Source organism: Sander lucioperca, chromosome 5 (genome assembly GCF_008315115.2).
Source record: "Sander lucioperca isolate FBNREF2018 chromosome 5, SLUC_FBN_1.2, whole genome shotgun sequence".
NCBI classification, from domain to species: Eukaryota; Metazoa; Chordata; class Actinopteri; order Perciformes; family Percidae; genus Sander; species Sander lucioperca.
In genome coordinates this window covers 32163297-32185134 of record NC_050177.1, presented here as the reverse complement: position 1 = coordinate 32185134, position 21838 = coordinate 32163297, and the positions used below count along the sequence as shown (strand labels likewise).

The 21838-nt window shown below is 42.8% G+C and overlaps 3 protein-coding genes across 4 annotated transcripts in view; all 3 read left to right on the top strand.

Annotated features, from left to right (window-relative positions):
- The window catches only part of LOC116058419 (zinc finger protein 708-like), a 20436-nt gene extending 190 nt beyond the window's left edge, over positions 1 to 20246 (top strand). The window contains exons 1-7 of one of the 2 annotated variants that reach the window (XM_031311250.2): positions 1 to 224; positions 9172 to 9340; positions 10249 to 10811; positions 12190 to 12232; positions 14718 to 15133; positions 18145 to 18494; positions 18727 to 20246. The exon at positions 1 to 224 is cut by the window's left edge and continues 190 nt beyond it. In XM_031311250.2, coding sequence (XP_031167110.1) covers positions 93 to 224; positions 9172 to 9340; positions 10249 to 10811; positions 12190 to 12232; positions 14718 to 15133; positions 18145 to 18494; positions 18727 to 19507 — 2454 coding nt within the window. In that variant the 5' untranslated portion in view covers positions 1 to 92 and the 3' untranslated portion in view covers positions 19508 to 20246. Of the gene's footprint in view, positions 225 to 9165; positions 9341 to 10248; positions 10812 to 12189; positions 12233 to 14717; positions 15134 to 18144; positions 18495 to 18726 lie in introns of both variants that reach the window. The other variant, XM_031311249.2, reaches the window with a different exon arrangement.
- The window catches only part of LOC116038066 (NACHT, LRR and PYD domains-containing protein 3-like), a 1733742-nt gene that overhangs the window by 733705 nt on the left and 978199 nt on the right, over positions 1 to 21838 (top strand). The window lies entirely within an intron of this gene.
- Positions 1 to 21838, top strand: part of LOC116034665 (NACHT, LRR and PYD domains-containing protein 12-like) — a 575637-nt gene that overhangs the window by 105864 nt on the left and 447935 nt on the right. The gene's annotated exons all lie outside the window — the stretch shown is intronic.

Here is a 21838-nt window from a genome sequence, read left to right as displayed (position 1 = left end):
TTAGTGTTTAGACTCCGTTAAAGCGGGTTAAAGCGGGTTAAAGCGAGTTAAACCAGGAACCTTTGTGTCGGGAGAGTGGCGTGAGGCTGGTGATGGACCGGGCCGAGCGCGCGACCGTGATGGACCGGGCCGAGCGCGCGACCGAGACGTTTGTGAGTCAGACGGAGCTGATTCTGGAGGCGGCGGTGCAGTCCGCCGTGCACGAGCTGCACGAGGACAGCACGGTGGGAAACACACACACGCACACACATTAATATTAATGTTACTAATGTTTATTATGTTTATCATGTTTATTATGTTAATGTGACGCTTTTCTGAGAGCTCAATCCCGCCCTCACTTCCTGCTTTGTAGTGAGCGAGTTGTAATCACGCGAGACTACAGAAACGGGATTCAAAGCAACATTTAACTTAGATGAAGTAAACGTGCTGTCAACACACTGCTGTTTATTCATTTATATGTCTAATAATGAATAAATAATATCTGAAACTACGTAAATCTAAAACTGGTTCCACTTATTATTTATTCATCCTTCTCTGTTTCAGAGCTGTTCATACTGTTCATACTGTAATATAATACTTATATCATAACATAATACTTATTTATTCATCCTTCAGAGCTGTTCATACTGTAATATAATACTTATATCATAACATAATACTTATTTATTCATCCTTCTCTGTTTCAGAGCTGTTCATACTGTAATATAATACTTATAACATAACATAATACTTATTTATTCATCCTTCTCTGTTGGGGAGCTGTTCATACTGTAATATAATACTTATAACATAACACTTATTTATTCCAGCATCCTTTGCACTATGCTCCATCATTAAAATAATGATAATTTTTCATAAATATAATTTACTCCTGCAGACTTTACACTCTTCACTACTAACCCAACCGGTCTATAGTGTTTCTGTTTATAGTGGGGTTAGGGCTGTTGGAACGAATGCCGAAATTCGAATATAATTGAAATAGTAAAAAAATCAATACTATTCGAATGCTGCAATTACTATTCGAATGTGACTTTTTTTATAAATATGTTGGCTAACATTAGCTAATCTCCCTCTTCTCGCCTTGGCCTCCCCGCATGTGTCCCTCATGTTACGTCTTATGAACAATAACTTAGCGGGAGTGAGAAACACAAGGCATTGTGAGGTCTAAGATAACGTTAGTACAACATTACGGAGCTAACGTTACGTACCGAGTAACGTTAGTACAACATTACGGAGCTAACGTTACGTACCGAGTAACGTTAGTACAACATTACGGAGCTAATGTTACGTACCGAGTAACGTTAGTAGGGGAGAGCCGGGACGGATGAAACATTCCAGTTTTCTCCGAGTGCAGTGATGACAGACAGACTTCCTTAGGTCAACACATAGAGCATGTTAACCTCCTTCTATCAGCCAAATATCTTCCTGTTATTTCCTTTTATCACGGAGTTACAGGCCATAAACCAGTTTTGATGGTCGAAAGTAAACTTCATTAGCGGTTACATTTTTTAGATTATTAATGAGTGTTTTTGATTTAAAGGTTCGACTACGTGCTTATTCAGTAGACTATTTAGTGTTCTCCACAGTCCCAGACTTTCATATTGCATAATGGCATATATCTATGTCGGGACGGTTGAAACAGCTGTTTCAACTGTCCCCGACCTGGCTGTAACTCCATTTATTTTAAGTAAATGCACAAATATCTGTGTTTATACAATTATTTATGGAGGTGAGACATGGAAAAGCAGTTTTAGAAATATGAAAATATATTTGGGCTCCACCAGGTTGGGGGTCGAGTTTTCCCATGTTATCCTATGGAGACTGACGGGCTGGGGGTCGTTAAGGTCCCATGTTATCCTATGGAGACTGATGGGCTGGGGGTCGTTAAGGTCCCATGTTATCCTATGGAGACTGACGGGCTCGGGGTCGTTAAGGTCCCATGTTATCCTATGGAGACTGATGGGCTGGGGGTCGTTAAGGTCCCATGTTATCCTATGGAGACTGACGGGCTCGGGGCCACTAAGGTCCCATGTTATCCTATGGAGACTGACGGGCTGGGGGTCGTTAAGGGCACTTATTTGGATGTGCAGTGACCTAACCCACATAAAAACCTTGTGAAACGACATTTTCCACAATAGAAACATGATATAAATGGGAAAACTTACTGTTCTAGCTATACAAATGGCAGAATCATCCACAGTGCATGATATTTCAAAAACCGCTTCATACACGCTTCAAGGTGACGGCGATTAATTGTTAACAGATATTCACGAAGACATATAGCCCAGCAACAATCTATCTGAAATAACACCTTTTGGGAGTACCATTCATGATATGTAGTAAAATATTTAAGTTGTGGGAAGTTTATATGGCTTAAACGGTATATTTCATCCGTCCCCCTATGCTGTTTCAATTGTCCCGACCAGGAGGGACGAATGAAACATTACGCACGTCCCACTTTTGCTGTAATAATTCCTGAACGGTTTTGTTCAAAGCTGAAAATGCAACTGTATTTGACAGATGACAGGTGTAGGTTGCTAGTGACAATATATTAGCTTTCAGTGTGATACGATCGCTTTGTAAATTACGTTTAATTAAAAAGTGTTTCAACTGTCCCGGCTCTCCCCTACTTTCATTACGGAGCTAGCGTTACCTACCGAGTAACGTTAGTACAACATTACGGAGCTAATGTTACGTACCGAGTAACGTTAGTACAACATTACGGAGCTAATACCGAGTAACGTTAGTACAACATTACGGAGCTAACGTTACGTACCGAGTAACGTTAGTACACGGGGGAGTGACAGGCTGCGGCTGGAAATCGTAAGAAGGACGGGAAATAGTTTTAACATGACTTTAAAATCGACTGCCACCGAGCCAAAGTGCTTATGTTAACATTAGTTAGCTCGTTCTTGTTTTCTAACTGCGTCGCGAGGTACAGTAACGTTAGCGTAGCTGTGAGCTACATGGAGACAGCTAAAGGTAATGTTAGCTGCCCTACAGCTGTCAGAGTTATAGTAACGTTAGCGTAGCTGGGAGCTTCATGGAGAAAGCTGTGTGCTCGTGGTGGAAGATGAATGTAAACAGAGTTGGTGCACCATGACGTAAGTCCCCTCAACGCCAGGCTGATGTTAGAAGCCCCTCTAGTGGACGAACGTGGAACAACAACCACATGCTTGTAATGCCATCGACAATGCATGAGCCTGAGTAGTGTAGTACATATTATTTTACAGGCTGCAATTGAGTATTAAATATTTGAATATTATTTGAATATGAAAAAAAATATCAAATTGAATTCGAATGGTATTATAGAGGAAGATTGACAGCTCTAGTGTGTATATATTGTTTCTGTTTATAGTGGGTATATATTGTTTGTTTTGTATGAGTAAGCACATTGTGAGCATGTATAATCCAACGCAAAATTACTCATATGTGTCCTCATACCTGACAAATACAGCTGATTCTGATTCTGTAAGACAAAGGAACAACACAAACGTTATTATCATTTATCCCGGTTTATCCTGGCTTATCCCGGTTCATCCTGGTTTATCCTGGGTTATCCTGGGTTATCCCGGTTTATCCTGGGTTATCCTTGGATATCCTGGGATATCCCGGTTCATCCTGGTTTATCCTGGGTTATCCTGGGTTATCCCGGTTTATCCTGGGTTATCCTGGGATATCCTGGGTTATCCCTGTTTATCCTGGGATATCCTGGGATATCCTGGGTTATCCTTGGATATCCTGGGATATCTTGGTTCATCCTGGTTTATCCTGGGTTATCCTGGGTTATCCCGGTTTATCCTGGGTTATCCTGGGATATCCTGGGTTATCCCGGTTCATCCTGGTTTATCCTGGGATATCCTGGGTTATCCTGGGATATCCTGGGTTATCCCGGTTCATCCTGGTTTATCCTGGGATATCCTGGGTTATCCTGGAGGAAGGGTCTGTTTCTGAGACACATAGTTCATAACAGATCACTACATTAATAACGTAATAAAGCTATAAGATTCATAGAGTTCTATATTAATAATATTATGAACATTAATAATGTAATAGAGTTATAAATCAGGTTCATAGAGCAGGCCCAGGTGTTATTATTATATTATTATTATAATATTATTATAATATTATATTATTATTATAATATTATTATAATATTATATTATTATTATATGATTGTTTCTGGTCCAGGCCCAGGTGTCAGCCGTCCAGGTTATTATTATATTATTATTATTATATTATATTATTATTATATTATTTTAGGGCTGTCAAACGATTAACTGAATTTCTATAGTTAATCGTGATTAATCGCATATTTTATCACATGATTAAAATTCTATTATTTTTATAGAGACAAAGAAAGTAACTTTATGAACTTGATTTTAAGATTTGTAATTATTTATTATTTATTTACTGTAAACAAAAGAAAAATGTGAATCTGTCATTATTGCACAATTCCTCCAAGTACCTAACTAAAAAACTAAAGATCCCTCTCCTTACCAGAGTCCATCTAGTGTTTAGTAACTCCTAAATAATGTTGATTCCTCACTGACGTCCAGTGATCACGGTTAATGAGACAGAGTTTGGACTCTGCAGCAGTTCCAGTGTGGCTGCTTTCTCCGTGTCATACAGGCTGTGTGGTGAGACTACTGTCCCCCTCGACGGCCATGTATAAGACGGTCAGGTGAGACTACTGTCCCCCTCGACGGCCATGTATAAGACGGTCAGGTGAGACTACTGTCCCCCTCGACGGCCATGTATAAGACGGTCAGGTGAGACTACTGTCCCCCTCGACGGCCATGTATAAGACGGTCAGGTGAGACTACTGTCCCCCTCGACGGCCATGTATAAGACGGTCAGGTGAGACTACTGTCCCCCTCGACGGCCATGTATAAGACGGTCAGGTGAGACTACTGTCCCCCTCGACGGCCATGTATAAGACGGTCAGGTGAGACTACTGTCCCCCTCGACGGCCATGTATAAGACGGTCAGGTGAGACTACTGTCCCCCTCGACGGCCATGTATAAGACGGTCAGGTGAGACTACTGTCCCCCTCGACGGCCATGTATAAGACGGTCAGGTGAGACTACTGTCCTCCTTGACGGCCATGTATAAGACGGTCAGGTGAGACTACTGTCCTCCTTGACGGCCATGTATAAGACGGTCAGGTGAGACTACTGTCCCCCTCGACGGCCATGTATAAGACGGTCAGAATATGCCAACCGTAGTCTTTAAGACCCGAGTCCTCTACGATCCTGACAGGTCTGCAGTTAGTTGCCACACATTTAGCAAGAGCTGTAGTAATTTTTTGGATTTGGTTTCATCAACAGGTCGGCTAGTAACACTCTCCAAAATACTGCCTTCCCTGAGCCCGCTAGCATCAACCTGAGTCATGGTAATTAGCTCGTAGCTGGTAGCTCAAGCTTGATATTTTAATTCAGCTTTACACAACGTGCATATGGCTTTGACTTGTCTATGAGCCGTCTGGGAGTTTCTGAAAATAAAAAGCTCCATTCAGAGTTATTGCTGCTGTGTTTCTCCATCATGCTGCAGCAGCAGCAGCAGGAAGTGTTAGGAGGAAGTGGCAGCTTGATGAGAAGTAACGGTGCTGCAAAGGGTCAAAATAGTAGCCTGTTAGGACCACGCAACGCTTTTCAAGTGCGTTAACAAGTTTGAAGTGTTGCCAGAAACATACCCGATCATTATTGAGCAATGTCGGCACTAGGGGTGCACAATATATCGACTCAAGATCGTTATCGCGATATCACGTTGCGCGATATTATACCGAAAGTCTCGTGATAATTACGCGATATTTTGTTTGCGTTGCATCCCGCCCGACATGTACCCAAAGAGTATAGAAGCAACAAGAGGAGAAACTCAACACAACGTTGGGTTACATTCAGTCCAAGATGGCAGAGCTGCAGTTCCATTGAGTTTCTCCTCTTGTTACGTCTATACTCTTTGATGCACCTCTCGAAAAATACACATCACTTGGTAGCGTTGTATTTCCCCCGACTCGTGTCCTGGTTCTCCTTCTCCAGAAACAACATGAAATCAAGGAGAGGGTTAACTTCTCCTGGTTCTCCTCCTCTATAACAACATGAAATCAAGGAGAGGGTTAACTTCTCCTGGTTCTCCTTCTCCAGAAACAACATGAAAAATCAAGGAGAGGGTTAACTTCTCCTGGTTCTCCTTCTCTATAACAACATGAAATCAAAGAGAGGGTTAACTTCTCCTGGTTCTCCTTCTCTATAACAACATGAAATCAAGGAGAGGGTTAACTTCTCCTGGTTCTCCTTCTCTATAACAACATGAGATCAAGGAGAGGGTTAACTTTTCCTGCTACAGATTTTCCACCGTGGTCAGAAAACACAGAGGAGACACTTAAGTTTCTCTCACTAACACTCTACGGTCACTCCTCGCTCCGAAGAAAATCGCCGTCACTCTCTCACCTTTTCTTCGCTCTACCACACACACCCACACACACCCACATGCTCGACGCACACACCGTGGAGCCTCCGCAGAACCATAAAACGAAGAGAAAGAAAAGAAAGGAGCTAAAGAGAGAGCGAAGAGTGGAGCAAAAAGAACACAAAAGTAAGAAAATGAGTGTTGCTCTGGGAGACGACGAAATAACAGAGACTGAAAAGAAACTTTAGAGGCCAAAGTAACCCTACAGTCACATTAGCTACAAAAGAGAGCGACATGCACTGGCTTGTGGGTGCTCCTGGGCGTGCCTAGCCTACCCCTGGTTGCTTGGCAACAGTAAACAGAAATTCTCCGGTGGTACCTTAAACCACGTCTTAAAAGTTACTTCAGAGGTATTGTTAAGTCACAAGAACGATGTTTTTGGATTTAAAAGTATTTATTTCTCGATAAAAGTAACACAATATATGAGATTAAATGCCAAACATATCAGATATATACATAAATACCATGTCCTGAAGCGTTGTCCGCCATCTTGAATTATTTTCTTCGACTTGAGCCACTGACATACGTCACGCTGCCTTCACTCTGATTGGCTGTCTCACGCTGCCCTCACGCTGCCTTCACTCTGATTGGCTGTCTCACGCTGCCCTCACGCTGCCTTCACTCTGATTGGCTGTCTCACGCTGCCCTCACGCTGCCTTCACTCTGGTTGGCAGTCGCTCGTGGCCAAACGGCCACTCCCATTGAAAATGAATGGTAGCTGTCTCTTGTAGCTAATGTGACTGCAGAGTAATGCCTCCTCCTCGGTAGCTTGGACATACTTTGGTTTTAAGCCAACATGCATTGCATTGTTTTTAATACTGTAGTCGTGTATATACAACCAGTACAACATGTCCTGTTCTATAGACATGCTCTTTATTTATTTTATACTGTCCAAGCAGTAGAACATGTCCTGTTCTGTAGACACATGTTGGACCAGTCCAATATGACTGTCAGTTGAAATAAACCTTGTGTTGTAAGAAAACTTGTTTTATTTGTTATAAATCTATTTTGATGTGTTTTCCCATAACTTTGGTAATTTTACATATGTTTAAAAATATCGAAATTAATATCGATATCGCAATATCACATTTTTTCAATATCGTGCACCCCTAGTCGGCACACTGCTTTGGTCTTATCGACTAGTCTTTCGTCTTACCGACTAGTCTTTGTCCGTTGACGTATTTCACTGGGAAACCGAAGGTTCCCAAACAGGAGACCTTAATGATATGGCGGCTCTTCAAGCTCCGGCTTGTCCGTCCTGTCTATGGGCTTGTCTGCATCGGCCATGACGCTAGCTAGCGAGAGGCTGGGCTACAGCATGCCATGTATGTTGTTGTACAGCGCGCGGTGTGTGATTTTTATTTTTTCCCCCAAACCACTTCAGCGGAAATCCCGCCCTGCAGTCGATTTCATTGGTTTAGGTTACAGTGACGGCGGGTAGGTTTAGAGATCAGTGATTGACATATTGACATGACCAATGAAAACTTTAGAATCAGCTGCAGGGCGGGATTTGCGCTGAACGCGGAGACTTCCGCCACTAAATATGTTCGTGTGGAAACACGAAAATTGACCACACAAAAGATTGCATTCGGTGCACATGCGCACCGCACCGAAAGCCCTGTACCGAAACGGTCCGGTACGAATACATGTACCGTTACACCCCTACGTACTATGGTTGGTATGTTCTGACCTGTCTCGTTGCCGTCGAGGGGGACAGTAGTCTCACCACACAGCCTGTAGGACACGGAGAAAGCAGCCACACTGGAACTGCTGCAGAGTCCAAACTCTGTCTCATTAACCGGTGATCACTGGACGTCAGTGAGGAATCAACATTATTTAGGAGTTACTAAACACTAGATTGACTCTGGTAAGGAGAGGGATCTTTAGTTTTTTAGTTAGGTACTTGGAGGAATTGTGCATAATGACAGATTCACATTGTTCTTTTGTTTACAGTAAATAAATAATTACAAATCTTAAAATCAAGTTCATAAAGTAACTTTCTTTGCATTCATTTGATTCCCAATCAAGATCCACTGGTCAGAATGGCTTTCCATTGTTAATATGGACTTAAAAACTGTTCTGAAATGCTAAATAATAGAATTTTAATCATGTGATAAAATATGCGATTAATCACGATTAACTATAGAACTTCAGCGATTAATCGCGATTAAAAAAAAAATATTGTTTGACAGCCCTATTATTATTATTATTATTATTATTATTAATATTATTATTATTATTATATTATATTATTATATTATTGTGTCCGGTCCAGGCCCAGGTGTCGGCCGTCCTGGCCCTGATGAGCAGGGCAGCCCTCCACCAGGTGGTCCAGGTGTTATTATTATTATTATTATTATTATTATTATTATTATTATTATTATATTATTATATTACTGTGTCTGGTCCAGGCCCAGGTGTCAGCCATCCTGGCCCTGATGAGCAGGGCGGCCCTCCGCCAGGTGGTCCAGGTGTTATTATTATTATTATTATTATTATTATTATTATTATTATTATTATTATTATTATTATTATTATTATTATATTATTATATTATTGTGTCTGGTCCAGGCCCAGGTGTCGGCCGTCCTGGCCCTGATGAGCAGGGCGGCCCTCCACCAGGTGGTCCAGGTGTTATTATTATTATTAATATTATTATTATATTATATTATTATATTATTGTGTCCGGTCCAGGCCCAGGTGTCGGCCGTCCTGGCCCTGATGAGCAGGGCGGCCCTCCGCCAGCTGGTCCAGGTGTTCAGAGCGCTGTACGCCGGCCTGGTGAAGGAGAACCAGGAGCTGCAGGAGAGACTGGCTCATCTGGAGGACAAACAGAAGACACAGACAGTTTATCAGATCAAACATTCAGGTAAGAGACAGACAGACAGACAGAGAGAGAGACAGGCAGGCAGGCAGACAGAGAGAGAGACAGGCAGACAGACAGACAGACAGGCAGACACAGACACAGACAGTTTATCAGATCAAACATTCAGGTAAGAGACATACAGACAGACAGGCAGACAGACAGACAGGCAGACAGACAGAGAGAGAGACAGGCAGACAGACAGACAGGCAGACACAGACAGTTTATCAGATCAAACATTCCGGTAAGAGACAGACAGACAGGCAGACAGATAGACAGAGACTGACAGTTTATAAGATCAAACCTTCAGGTAAGAGACAGACAGGCAGACAGACAGACAGGCAGGCAGGCAGGCAGACAGAGAGACAGACAGACAAACAGACAGACAGACAGACAGGCAGGCAGGCAGGCAGGCAGACAGAGACTGACAGTTTATAAGATCAAACCTTCAGGTAAGAGACAGACAGACAGGCAGACAGACAGACAAACAGACAGACAGGCAGACAAACAGACAGGCAGACAGACAAACAGACAGAGAGAGACAGACAGGCAGACAGACAGACAAACAGACAGAGACAGGCAGACAGACAGACAGACAGGCAGGCAGGTAGACAGACAGACAGACAGAGAGACAGGCAGACAGACAGACAGGCAGGCAGGTAGACAGACAGACAGACAGAGAGGCAGACAGACAGACAGAGAGAGAGACAGACAGACAGAGAGGCAGACAGACAGACAAACAGACAGAGAGACAGGCAGACAGACAAACAGAGAGAGAGAGAGACAGACAGACAGACAGAGAGACAGGCAGACAGACAGACAGGCAGGCAGACAGAGAGACAGACAGGTAGGCAGACAGACAGATCTGAAAGTAAACTTTGTTTTGTTTGTTGTACTTCCTGTAAATCTTCCAGGTGGCGCTGCGCTGTCTCTGAACGTTAACCAATCAGCTGCTGACCCCGCCGCCCTCGCCATGGCGATCATCCGCACCGCCAGACGCAGAGCAGCCGCCTCTCCGGTTCCTCTGGTCATCATCAGCCAGCCAATCACAGGCCTGATCAGCCCCACCCCCCGGGAACCGCCGGAGAAACAAGGACAATCTGAGGCTAATGCTAACGCTAACACCACGGCTGACGCTAAAGCCCCGGCTAGCGCTAACACCACGGCAGATGCTAACGCCCCAGCTAATGTTAACACCACGGCTGACGCTAAAGTCCTGGCTAACGCTAACACCACGGCTGAAGCTAACTGCACGGCTAACGCTGACACCACGGCTGACGCTAAAGCCCTGGCTAATGCTAATGCCACGGCTAACGCTAACGGCACAGCGGATGCGAGTCAGACTGATGTTCAGATGGAGGTGGAGATAGAAACCATCTCCACAGACATGATGACATCACTTCCTGTGGCTGCTGACCAGCCAACCAGAGAGCTTACAGCTGAGTCAGAAGCCCCGCCCACATGTGAAGCTGCTGCTGTAAGTCTGTTACAGAGTCACATATATACATATATATATATATATATATGTATATATGGCTTCATTATAAACTAATACGCAGTGTTTCTCAGACCTTCTACACCGAGCTTCAGAATATTAGGATCTAATTACCACCGTTAAGATAGAGAACTATAAACTCTATTCAGCTACCCACAGTTCATACAGGACGCAGCTTATATACAGAGACACTGAGACATATATACTGATATACATATATACAGATATACAGATACATATATACAGATATACATATATACAGATATACTGATATACAGATATACATATATACAGAGACACTGATATACATATATACAGATATACTGAGACATATATACTGATATACAGATATACTGAGACATATATACATATATACATATAAACAGATATACTGAGACATATATACTGATATACATATATACAGATATACTGAGATATATATACATATATACAGATATACTGAGACATATATACTGATATACAGATATACTGAGACATGTATACAGATATACTGAGACATATATACTGATATACATATATACAGAGACACAGACATATATACTGATATACATATATACAGATATACTGATATACATATATACAGATATACATATATACAGAGACACTGATATACATATATACAGATATACTGAGACATATATACATATATACTGAGACATATATACATATATACAGATATACAGATATACTGAGACATATATACATATATACTGATATACAGATATACTGATATACATATATACAGATATACTGAGACATATATACTGATATACTGATATACATATATACTGATATACAGATATACATATATACTGATATACATATATATACATATATACTGATATACATATATATACATATATACTGATATACATATATACTGATATACAGATATACTGATATACTGATATACATATATACTGATATACTGATTTACATATATACAGAGACACTGATATACATATATACTGATATACAGATATACTGATTTACATATATACTGATATACAGAGACACTGATATACATATATACTGATATACATATATACTGATATACAGATATACTGATTTACATATATACTGATATACAGATATACTGATATACAGATATACTGATTTACATATATACTGATATACAGAGACACTGATATACAGATATACTGATTTACATATATACTGATATACAGAGACACTGATATACATATATACTGATATACATATATACTGATATACAGAGACACTGATATACAGATATACAGATAAAATATGTTAGTTCATATTTCACCTTTCTAAGATCTTAATAAATGTCTGAACTGTTTTCTCTCTTTGTGTTTTACAGGAAACAGAAATAAAGATGGAAATGGTTGAACAGACTGTGACAGGTGACACTTAATAATAATAATAATAATAATAATAACAATAATAATATCTCTTTTCTGAGACAGATTAATTTATTATTATAATAATAATAATAATAATAATAATATCTCTTCCCTGAGACAGATTAATTTATTAATATAATAATAATAATAATAATAATATCTCTCCTCTGAGACAGATTAATTTATTAATATAATAATAATAATAATATTAATAATAATATCTCTTCTCTGAGACAGATTAACTTATTAATATAATAATAATAATAATAATAATATCTCTTCTCTGAGACAGATTCACTTATTAATATAATAATAATTAGGGCTGGTCCGAATACCATTTTTTGAGCTTCGAAGCTTCGGTAGTAATGAGCATCGAATATTCGAAGCTTCGGAGAGAGGACATATTATTATCTCTCTATAAATTGCAGGAACGTCTTTCTGTGTGTCTGGGTTTTATGCGAACATCTCTCGAACCGTTAGTCCGATGGATTTCAAACTTGACAGGTGTCTTGCTACGGGCACGACTAAGTGCAGTGCCAAGTTTGACGTTGTTTGGATTAGAAATGCAAAAGATATCGTTAAATATATATCGCTAAAAGAAGCACACACTGGCTTTTGCCGCTCTAGCCGCTGGCCACTCCCCCTCTCACCCTGAGGACCAGAGACTGAGAGCTGGTCCCTCACCCTCTCCCCCTGAGGACCAGAGACAGAGAGCTGGTCCCTCCCCCTCTCACCCTGAGGACCAGAGACAGAGAGCTGGCCCCTCCCCCTCTCACCCTGAGGACCAGAGACAGAGAGCTGGTCCCCCCCCTCTCACCCTGAGGACCAGAGACAGAGAGCTGGTCCCTCACCCTCTCACCCTGAGGACCAGAGACAGAGAGCTGGTCCCTCCCCTCTCACCCTGAGGACCAGAGACAGAGAGCTGGCCCCTCCCCCTCTCACCCTGAGGACCAGAGACAGAGAGCTGGTCCCCCCCCTCTCACCCTGAGGACCAGAGACAGAGAGCTGGTCCCTCCCCCTCTCACCCTGAGGACCAGAGACAGAGAGCTGGTCCCCCCCCTCTCACCCTGAGGACCAGAGACAGAGAGCTGGTCCCTCACCCTCTCACCCTGAGGACCAGAGACAGAGAGCTGGTCCCTCCCCTCTCACCCTGAGGACCAGAGACAGAGAGCTGGCCACTCACCCTGAGGACCAGAGACAGAGAGCTGGTCCCTCCCCCTCTCACCCTGAGGACCAGAGACAGAGAGCTGGTCCCTCACCCTCTCACCCTGAGGACCAGAGACAGAGAGCTGGTCCCTCCCCCTCTCACCCTGAGGACCAGAGACAGAGAGCTGGCCAATCACCCTGAGGACCAGAGACAGAGAGCTGGTCCCTCCCCCTCTCACCCTGAGGACCAGAGACAGAGAGCTGGTCCCTCCCCTCTCACCCTGAGGACCAGAGACAGAGAGCTGCCCCCCCCCCCTCTCACCCTGAGGACCAGAGACAGAGAGCTGGTCCCTCACCCTGAGGACCAGAGACAGAGAGCTGGTCCCTCCCCCTCTCACCCTGAGGACCAGAGACAGAGAGCTGGTCCCTCACCCTGAGGACCAGAGACAGAGAGCTGGTCCCTCCCCCTCTCACCCTGAGGACCAGAGACAGAGAGCTGGTCCCCCCCCCTCTCACCCTGAGGACCAGAGACAGAGAGCTGGTCCCTCACCCTCTCACCCTGAGGACCAGAGACTGAGAGCTGGTCCCTCACCCTCTCACCCTGAGGACCAGAGACTGAGAGCTGGTCCCTCCCCCTCTCACCCTGAGGACCAGAGACAGAGAGCTGGTCCCTCCCCCTCTCACCCTGAGGACCAGAGACAGAGAGCTGGTCCCTCCCCTCTCACCCTGAGGACCAGAGACAGAGAGCTGGTCCCTCCCCTCTCACCCTGAGGACCAGAGACAGAGAGCTGGTCCCTCCCCCTCTCACCCTGAGGACCAGAGACAGAGAGCTGGCCAATCCCCCTGAGGACCAGAGACAGAGAGCTGGTCCCCCCCCTCTCACCCTGAGGACCAGAGACAGAGAGCTGGTCCCTCCCCCTCTCACCCTGAGGACCAGAGACAGAGAGCTGGCCCCTCCCCCTCTCACCCTGAGGACCAGAGACAGAGAGCTGGTCCCTCCCCCTCTCACCCTGAGGACCAGAGACAGAGAGCTGGCCACTCACCCTGAGGACCAGAGACAGAGAGCTGGTTATTATTTATGATCTGCTCTAACGTTTCCAATGTTTCAGACACAGATATGGAGATAATAACGTTCCAAAATGATGTGAAGTTGCACTTTTTATTTATTGAAAAACATCAGAATTTCTTGAGGGAGGAACTGTAAACTTTAGTTTGTTAGTTTCTCTATCCTGTGTTTCCTGCAGCACTGAGTCTGTGTGTGTGTGTGTGTGTGTGTGTGTGTGTGTGGGCTAGGGTTAGAACAGTAGGGTTTACAGCATGTATCCTGTGTTTCCTGCAGCAGTGAGTGAGTCGGACCAGAAGGATCTGGAGAGGAAGCGGCGGAGGGATCTGTACAAAGAGAAGCGGTTCTTCTGCGAGCTGTGTAACAAAGGTTTCCACCAGCAGCACCAGCTGAAGAAGCACGGGGCGTGCCACCTGAAGCCGTTCCCCTGCAGCGCCTGCGATAAAGGTTTCTACAAAGCCAGCAGCCTGCAGCGCCACCAGCGCAGCCACGCGCTGCAGGCGGCGCAGGCCAGCGACCCCGACAGGATGCTGCGCTGCGAGCGCTGCGGCAAGAAGTTCCGGCAGGCGCGCCAGCTCCGAGCGCACCAGGCGTCGCACCGGCTGCAGGAAACGCCGCTGCAGTGCAGCATCTGCCAGCGCAGCTACAGCTCGGCCGCCGCGCTGCGCTACCACCAAGTCTCGCACGCTCAGGTGGGATTCTCTTCTTCTGGTGTTTTATGGGTCTTATCTTTGGGTGAAATACTTTCAGCACAGTGGAAACATCATACAGAACAGTTCATCAGAGAATATTAGTATAAGAAATAATTAAACTGCTCTCTCTCTACAGGTAGAGGAGTATTAATGATAATATGAGACTATAACTGTTCTCTACAGGTAGAGCAGTATTAATGATAATATGAGACTATAACTGTTCTCTACAGGTAGAGGAGTATTAATGATAATATGAGACTATAACTGTTCTCTCTACAGGTAGAGGAGTATTAATGATAATATGAGACTGTAACTGTTCTCTCTACAGGTAGAGGAGTATTAATGATAATATGAGACTATAACTGTTCTCTACAGGTAGAGGAGTATTAATGATAATATGAGACTATAACTGTTCTCTCTACAGGTAGAGGAGTATTAATGATAATATGAGACTATAACTGTTCTCTCTACAGGTAGAGGAGTATTAATGATAATATGAGACTATAACTGTTCTCTACAGGTAGAGGAGTATTAATGATAATATGAGACTATAACTGTTCTCTCTACAGGTAGAGGAGTATTAATGATAATATGAGACTATAACTGTTCTCTCTACAGGTAGAGGAGTATTAATGATAATATGAGACTATAACTGTTCTCTCTCTACAGGTAGAGCAGTATTAATGATAATATGAGACTATAACTGTTCTCTACAGGTAGAGGAGTATTAATGATAATATGAGACTATAACTGTTCTCTACAGGTAGAGGAGTATTAATGATAATATGAGACTATAACTGTTCTCTACAGGTAGAGGAGTATTAATGATAATATGAGACTATAACTGTTCTCTCTCTACAGGTAGAGGAGTATTAATGATAATATGAGACTATAACTGTTCTCTCTACAGGTAGAGGAGTATTAATGATAATATGATACTATAACTGTTCTCTACAGGTAGAGGAGTATTAATGATAATATGAGACTATAACTGTTCTCTACAGGTAGAGGAGTATTAATGATAATATGAGACTGTAACTGTTCTCTCTACAGGTAGAGCAGTATTAACGATAATATGAGACTATAACTGTTCTCTCTACAGGTAGAGGAGTATTAATGATAATATGAGACTGTAACTGTTCTCTCTCTACAGGTAGAGGAGTATTAATGATAATATGAGACTATAACTGTTCTCTCTCTACAGGTAGAGGAGTATTAATGATAATATGAGACTATAACTGTTCTCTACAGGTAGAGGAGTATTAATGATAATATGAGACTGTAACTGTTCTCTCTACAGGTAGAGGAGTATTAATGATAATATGAGACTATAACTGTTCTCTACAGGTAGAGGAGTATTAATGATAATATGAGACTATAACTGTTCTCTCTACAGGTAGAGGAGTATTAATGATAATATGAGACTATAACTGTTCTCTCTACAGGTAGAGGAGTATTAATGATAATATGAGACTATAACTGTTCTCTACAGGTAGAGGAGTATTAATGATAATATGAGACTATAACTGTTCTCTCTCTACAGGTAGAGGAGTATTAATGATAATATGAGACTATAACTGTTCTCTCTACAGGTAGAGGAGTATTAATGATAATATGATACTATAACTGTTCTCTACAGGTAGAGGAGTATTAATGATAATATGAGACTATAACTGTTCTCTACAGGTAGAGGAGTATTAATGATAATATGAGACTGTAACTGTTCTCTCTACAGGTAGAGCAGTATTAACGATAATATGAGACTATAACTGTTCTCTCTACAGGTAGAGGAGTATTAATGATAATATGAGACTGTAACTGTTCTCTCTCTACAGGTAGAGGAGTATTAATGATAATATGAGACTATAACTGTTCTCTCTCTACAGGTAGAGGAGTATTAATGATAATATGAGACTATAACTGTTCTCTACAGGTAGAGGAGTATTAATGATAATATGAGACTGTAACTGTTCTCTCTACAGGTAGAGGAGTATTAATGATAATATGAGACTATAACTGTTCTCTACAGGTAGAGGAGTATTAATGATAATATGAGACTATAACTGTTCTCTCTCTACAGGTAGAGGAGTATTAATGATAATATGAGACTGTAACTGTTCTCTCTACAGGTAGAGGAGTATTAATGATAATATGAGACTATAACTGTTCTCTCTACAGGTAGAGGAGTATTAATGATAATATGAGACTGTAACTGTTCTCTACAGGTAGAGGAGTATTAATGATAATATGAGACTATAACTGTTCTCTCTACAGGTAGAGGAGTATTAATGATAATATGAGACTATAACTGTTCTCTCTCTACAGGTAGAGCAGTATTAATGATAATATGAGACTATAACTGTTCTCTACAGGTAGAGGAGTATTAATGATAATATGAGACTATAACTGTTCTCTCTCTACAGGTAGAGCAGTATTAATGATAATATGAGACTATAACTGTTCTCTCTACAGGTAGAGCAGTATTAATGATAATATGAGACTATAACTGTTCTCTACAGGTAGAGGAGTATTAATGATAATATGAGACTATAACTGTTCTCTACAGGTAGAGGAGTATTAATGATAATATGAGACTATAACTGTTCTCTCTCTACAGGTAGAGCAGTATTAATGATAATATGAGACTATAACTGTTCTCTCTACAGGTAGAGCAGTATTAATGATAATATGAGACTATAACTGTTCTCTACAGGTAGAGGAGTATTAATGATAATATGAGACTATAACTGTTCTCTCTCTACAGGTAGAGCAGTATTAATGATAATATGAGACTATAACTGTTCTCTCTCTACAGGTAGAGCAGTATTAATGATAATATGAGACTATAACTGTTCTCTCTCTACAGGTAGAGCAGTATTAATGATAATATGAGACTATAACTGTTCTCTCTCTACAGGTAGAGGAGTATTAATGATAATATGAGACTAACTGTTCTCTACAGGTAGAGGAGTATTAATGATAATATGAGACTATAACTGTTCTCTCTACAGGTGAAGCCCTTTATGTGTGACGTCTGTGGGAAAGGCTTCACCAGGAAGAAGAGTCTGCGTGAACACACGACGGTGCACACGGGCGCCCGGCCGTACCCCTGCACCACCTGCGGGAAACGCTTCTCCACCGCCAGCAACCTGCGCGTGCACAAGCGCTCGCACTCGGACGAGCGGCCGTTCCCGTGTAGCGAGTGTGACAAAGCCTTCAAGAGTAAGATGGGGCTGCTGCAGCACCGCGTGGTCCACTCGGGGGAGAAGCCCTTCATATGTCAGACCTGCGGCCTCAGCTTTGGTCTCAAGTACAACTTCCAGAGACACCTGCGGCTGCACAGCGGGGAGAAACCTCTCAGGTACGCACAATATATTATTATATATACTGTATATATATTTATATATAGTAACTCTGCACAGCGGGGAGAAACCCCTCAGGTACACACAATATAGAAATATATGTATATAATAAGGTGTGTGTGTGTGTGTGTGTGTGTGTGTGTGTGTGTGTGTGTGTGTGTGTGTGTGTGTGTACCTGTCCCAGGTGTGTATAATAATAACAAGGTGTGTGTGCTTGTGTACCTGTCCCAGGTGTGCTAAATGTGGCGAGGGCTTCTCGGGGACGTGGGCTCTGAAGAAGCACATGCTGGTCCACGGCGTGGAGAAACCCTTCATGTGCGACCTGTGTGGGAAGACCTTCTTCTACAACTGCCAACTGCAGAAGCACCAGACGCTGGTGCACGCCGCCCGGGAGCGGCCAGCGCTGGCGGGCGGCGTGGCAGCCGCCCGGCGACGCAGAGCCAGCGGCGGGAAGCCTCTGAGCTGCGGCGTGTGTCTGAAGAGCTTCAGCAGCAGCAGCACGCTGCGAACGCATCAGAAGATCCACGCAGACAACAAGGAGTTCAGCTGCGAGCGCTGCGGGAAGGCCTTCCACCTGCGCCACCTCTTCCTGTACCACCTGCGCACACACAGCGGCGAGCGGCCGCACGCCTGCACCGTGTGCAGCAAGGGCTTCCTGCTGGCCTCGCAGCTGAAGCAGCACGCCATGCTGCACACCGGCGAGAAGCCGCACAAGTGCCCGACCTGCGGAAAAGCCTTCCGCACGCCGCAGAACTACCACCGCCACCGGCTGGTGCACACCGGAGAGAAGCCCTACGAGTGCGCCGTGTGCAGCAGGAAGTTCCGCCAGTCCAACCAGCTGAAGTCGCACATGCAGATCCACACGGGCGTGAAGCTGTACGCCTGCCAGCGCTGCGGGGGCGGCTTCTCCGACTCGCGGCAGCTGAAGAAACATCGCTGCGGAGACGAGAGTCAGACAGACGCAAAGCAGACTAACGTCTTCCAGTGGAGCGATGGCTTCACGCAGCAATAACACACGCAGCGTTAGCCTAGCTTAGCATAAAGACTGGACGAGCTTCACGCAGCATAGCACACAGCGTTAGCCTAGCGAAAAGACTGGAAACAGTGGAGCGATGGCTTCACGCAGCAATAGCACACACAGCGTTAGCCTAGCTTAGCATAAAGACTGGAAACAGTGGAGCATTGGCTTCACCCAGCAGTAACACGTGCAGCGTTAGCCTAGCTTAGCATAAAGACTGGAAACAGTGGAGCGATGGCTTCAGCCAGCAATAACACACACAGCGTTAGCCTAGCTTAGCATAAAGACTGGAAACAGTGGAGCGATGGCTTCACGCAGCAATAGCACACACAGCGTTAGCCTAGCTTAGCATAAAGACTGGAAACAGTGGAGCCATGGCTTCACGCAGCAATAACACACGCAGCGTTAGCCTAGCTTAGCATAAAGAAGGATAAATGTGTGGGTTATTTTTTGGATGGCTGGATAAATTAAGGACATGAAGAATGGATTATTTTCATTAGTGATTTATTATAAATGTCTATATTTAAATACAAAGTGAGATGAATGTCTTCTTTATTTTTAATATTTAATAAGACTGTTATAAATGACTTCACTCTGTTTCTGTCTCTCTGGAGTTTACTCACACAGCGGGGAAAGTAACTAAGTACTTTTACTCCAGTTCAGTTACTTTATACTTCACTACGTTGACCGTTATTGTTCCAGTGAATAAAATATTATGGTATTGATAAGTTCATATGTTTGTAACGAGTAATTTATTTACATCACAGACTCAGTTCAACTTCTCCAGAGACTAACATTACAACTCTCAGAGAAATCAAACACGTATTTCATCTTATTATTCCACAAACTTTCTCACGCTGTTTACGTACAAGACAGATAAACATACAGACAACGTCTCAGACCTGGTAAGTTGAGTATAAAAAATAATATGAAAAGAAAAATAAAAGGATAAAACAGAATAAATACGCTTAAATTCATTAAAATAACAGCTCAATTTGATGTCACTTGGTTTGGTTGAGGATACTGGGAGGCACTCTGACTTCAGGAGCTCAAACTGGCCTGAAAGAGGGTGTGTACCATCTGTGGTGATTTAACTAGCTTTCTTCTTCATTCTGTCAGTGTATAGTTGGGTCAGGTGTTTTGGGGGTTTTCCCACTATTTAGTTAGCCATTGACACTATCCTGTTAAGGCTGTTCTTGAGTTTGCAGCTTAAATGGCCAAACCAAGCAGAGAGGTGAAAGGTTAAAACACTTTCAATGTGTGTGGTGTATACTAGCTCAGTAATCTGAGCACTAACGCCCAGACAGCTCAGTCTTCTAAGGAGACTGAGTCGTGAGTTCTTAAAAATATAGTCTGTGTTATCTGAAAAACTCAGATGGTCGTCAAGAACTGTACCTAGGTACTTAAAAGTTCCCACAGTTTCAACTGCTAGGCCATTTAATAAAACATTTTTACAAAAGAGTAACTCGTTTGTCTTTGCCACATTGATAATGCCATTTACACACACCCGACAGGAGAGAAAGTCTCTGATCCAGAGAATCAGACCCTTATCTATGTTAATATTGGCTGGTCTTTGCAGGAGAATGGGTAGCTTCATAGAATTAAAAGCTGCACTAAAGTCTATGAATAGGACTAGCATACGACGCTGAACTTGGCTCTACATTCGCTCCGGTTCTCTTTAAGTTTCAATTCCACCTTAAAAAATCCCCTGTTTCAGCCATTGGGTGGCAGTGTATCGCAAAATCGAGCTATTCTGCATCAGTGCAGATCACACATATATACATATATACATACATACATTTATTTTATATATATTGTTTTATCTCCTTCTCTTCAGCAGGTTCAGAGGAAGCTTCTTCCCCGCGGCTGTCAACCTACTGAACTCTAGCTGTGCATCCCGGTGACAACCGGTCAACTAAGCCCCCAATTCCCGTATCCCACCCATAGTGTTCTATTAATTTACAAACGTACATACTGTAACTACACTTATACATAGCCATATTCTACTGCTCTTCATACTATTGATCCTGCACATACAGCTATTCTTACTAATCTAGTTAGTGTCACTGTTACTGTTTCTACACTACAATGGTACTGTTACCACACTGCACATGACTGTATCCTACATACTGTACATATCTGTCTATATTGTTCATACTGAATATCCATCTTTATTACTTCTAATAATACACTACATATATCTATATTATTCTTACTACTATTACAATGTTACTGCTACTACATTGCACATATATGTACATGTTCTTATTACATAGCCATACTCTGCTATTTTAAGGTAACTGCTAATAGACTGCACATATTTTT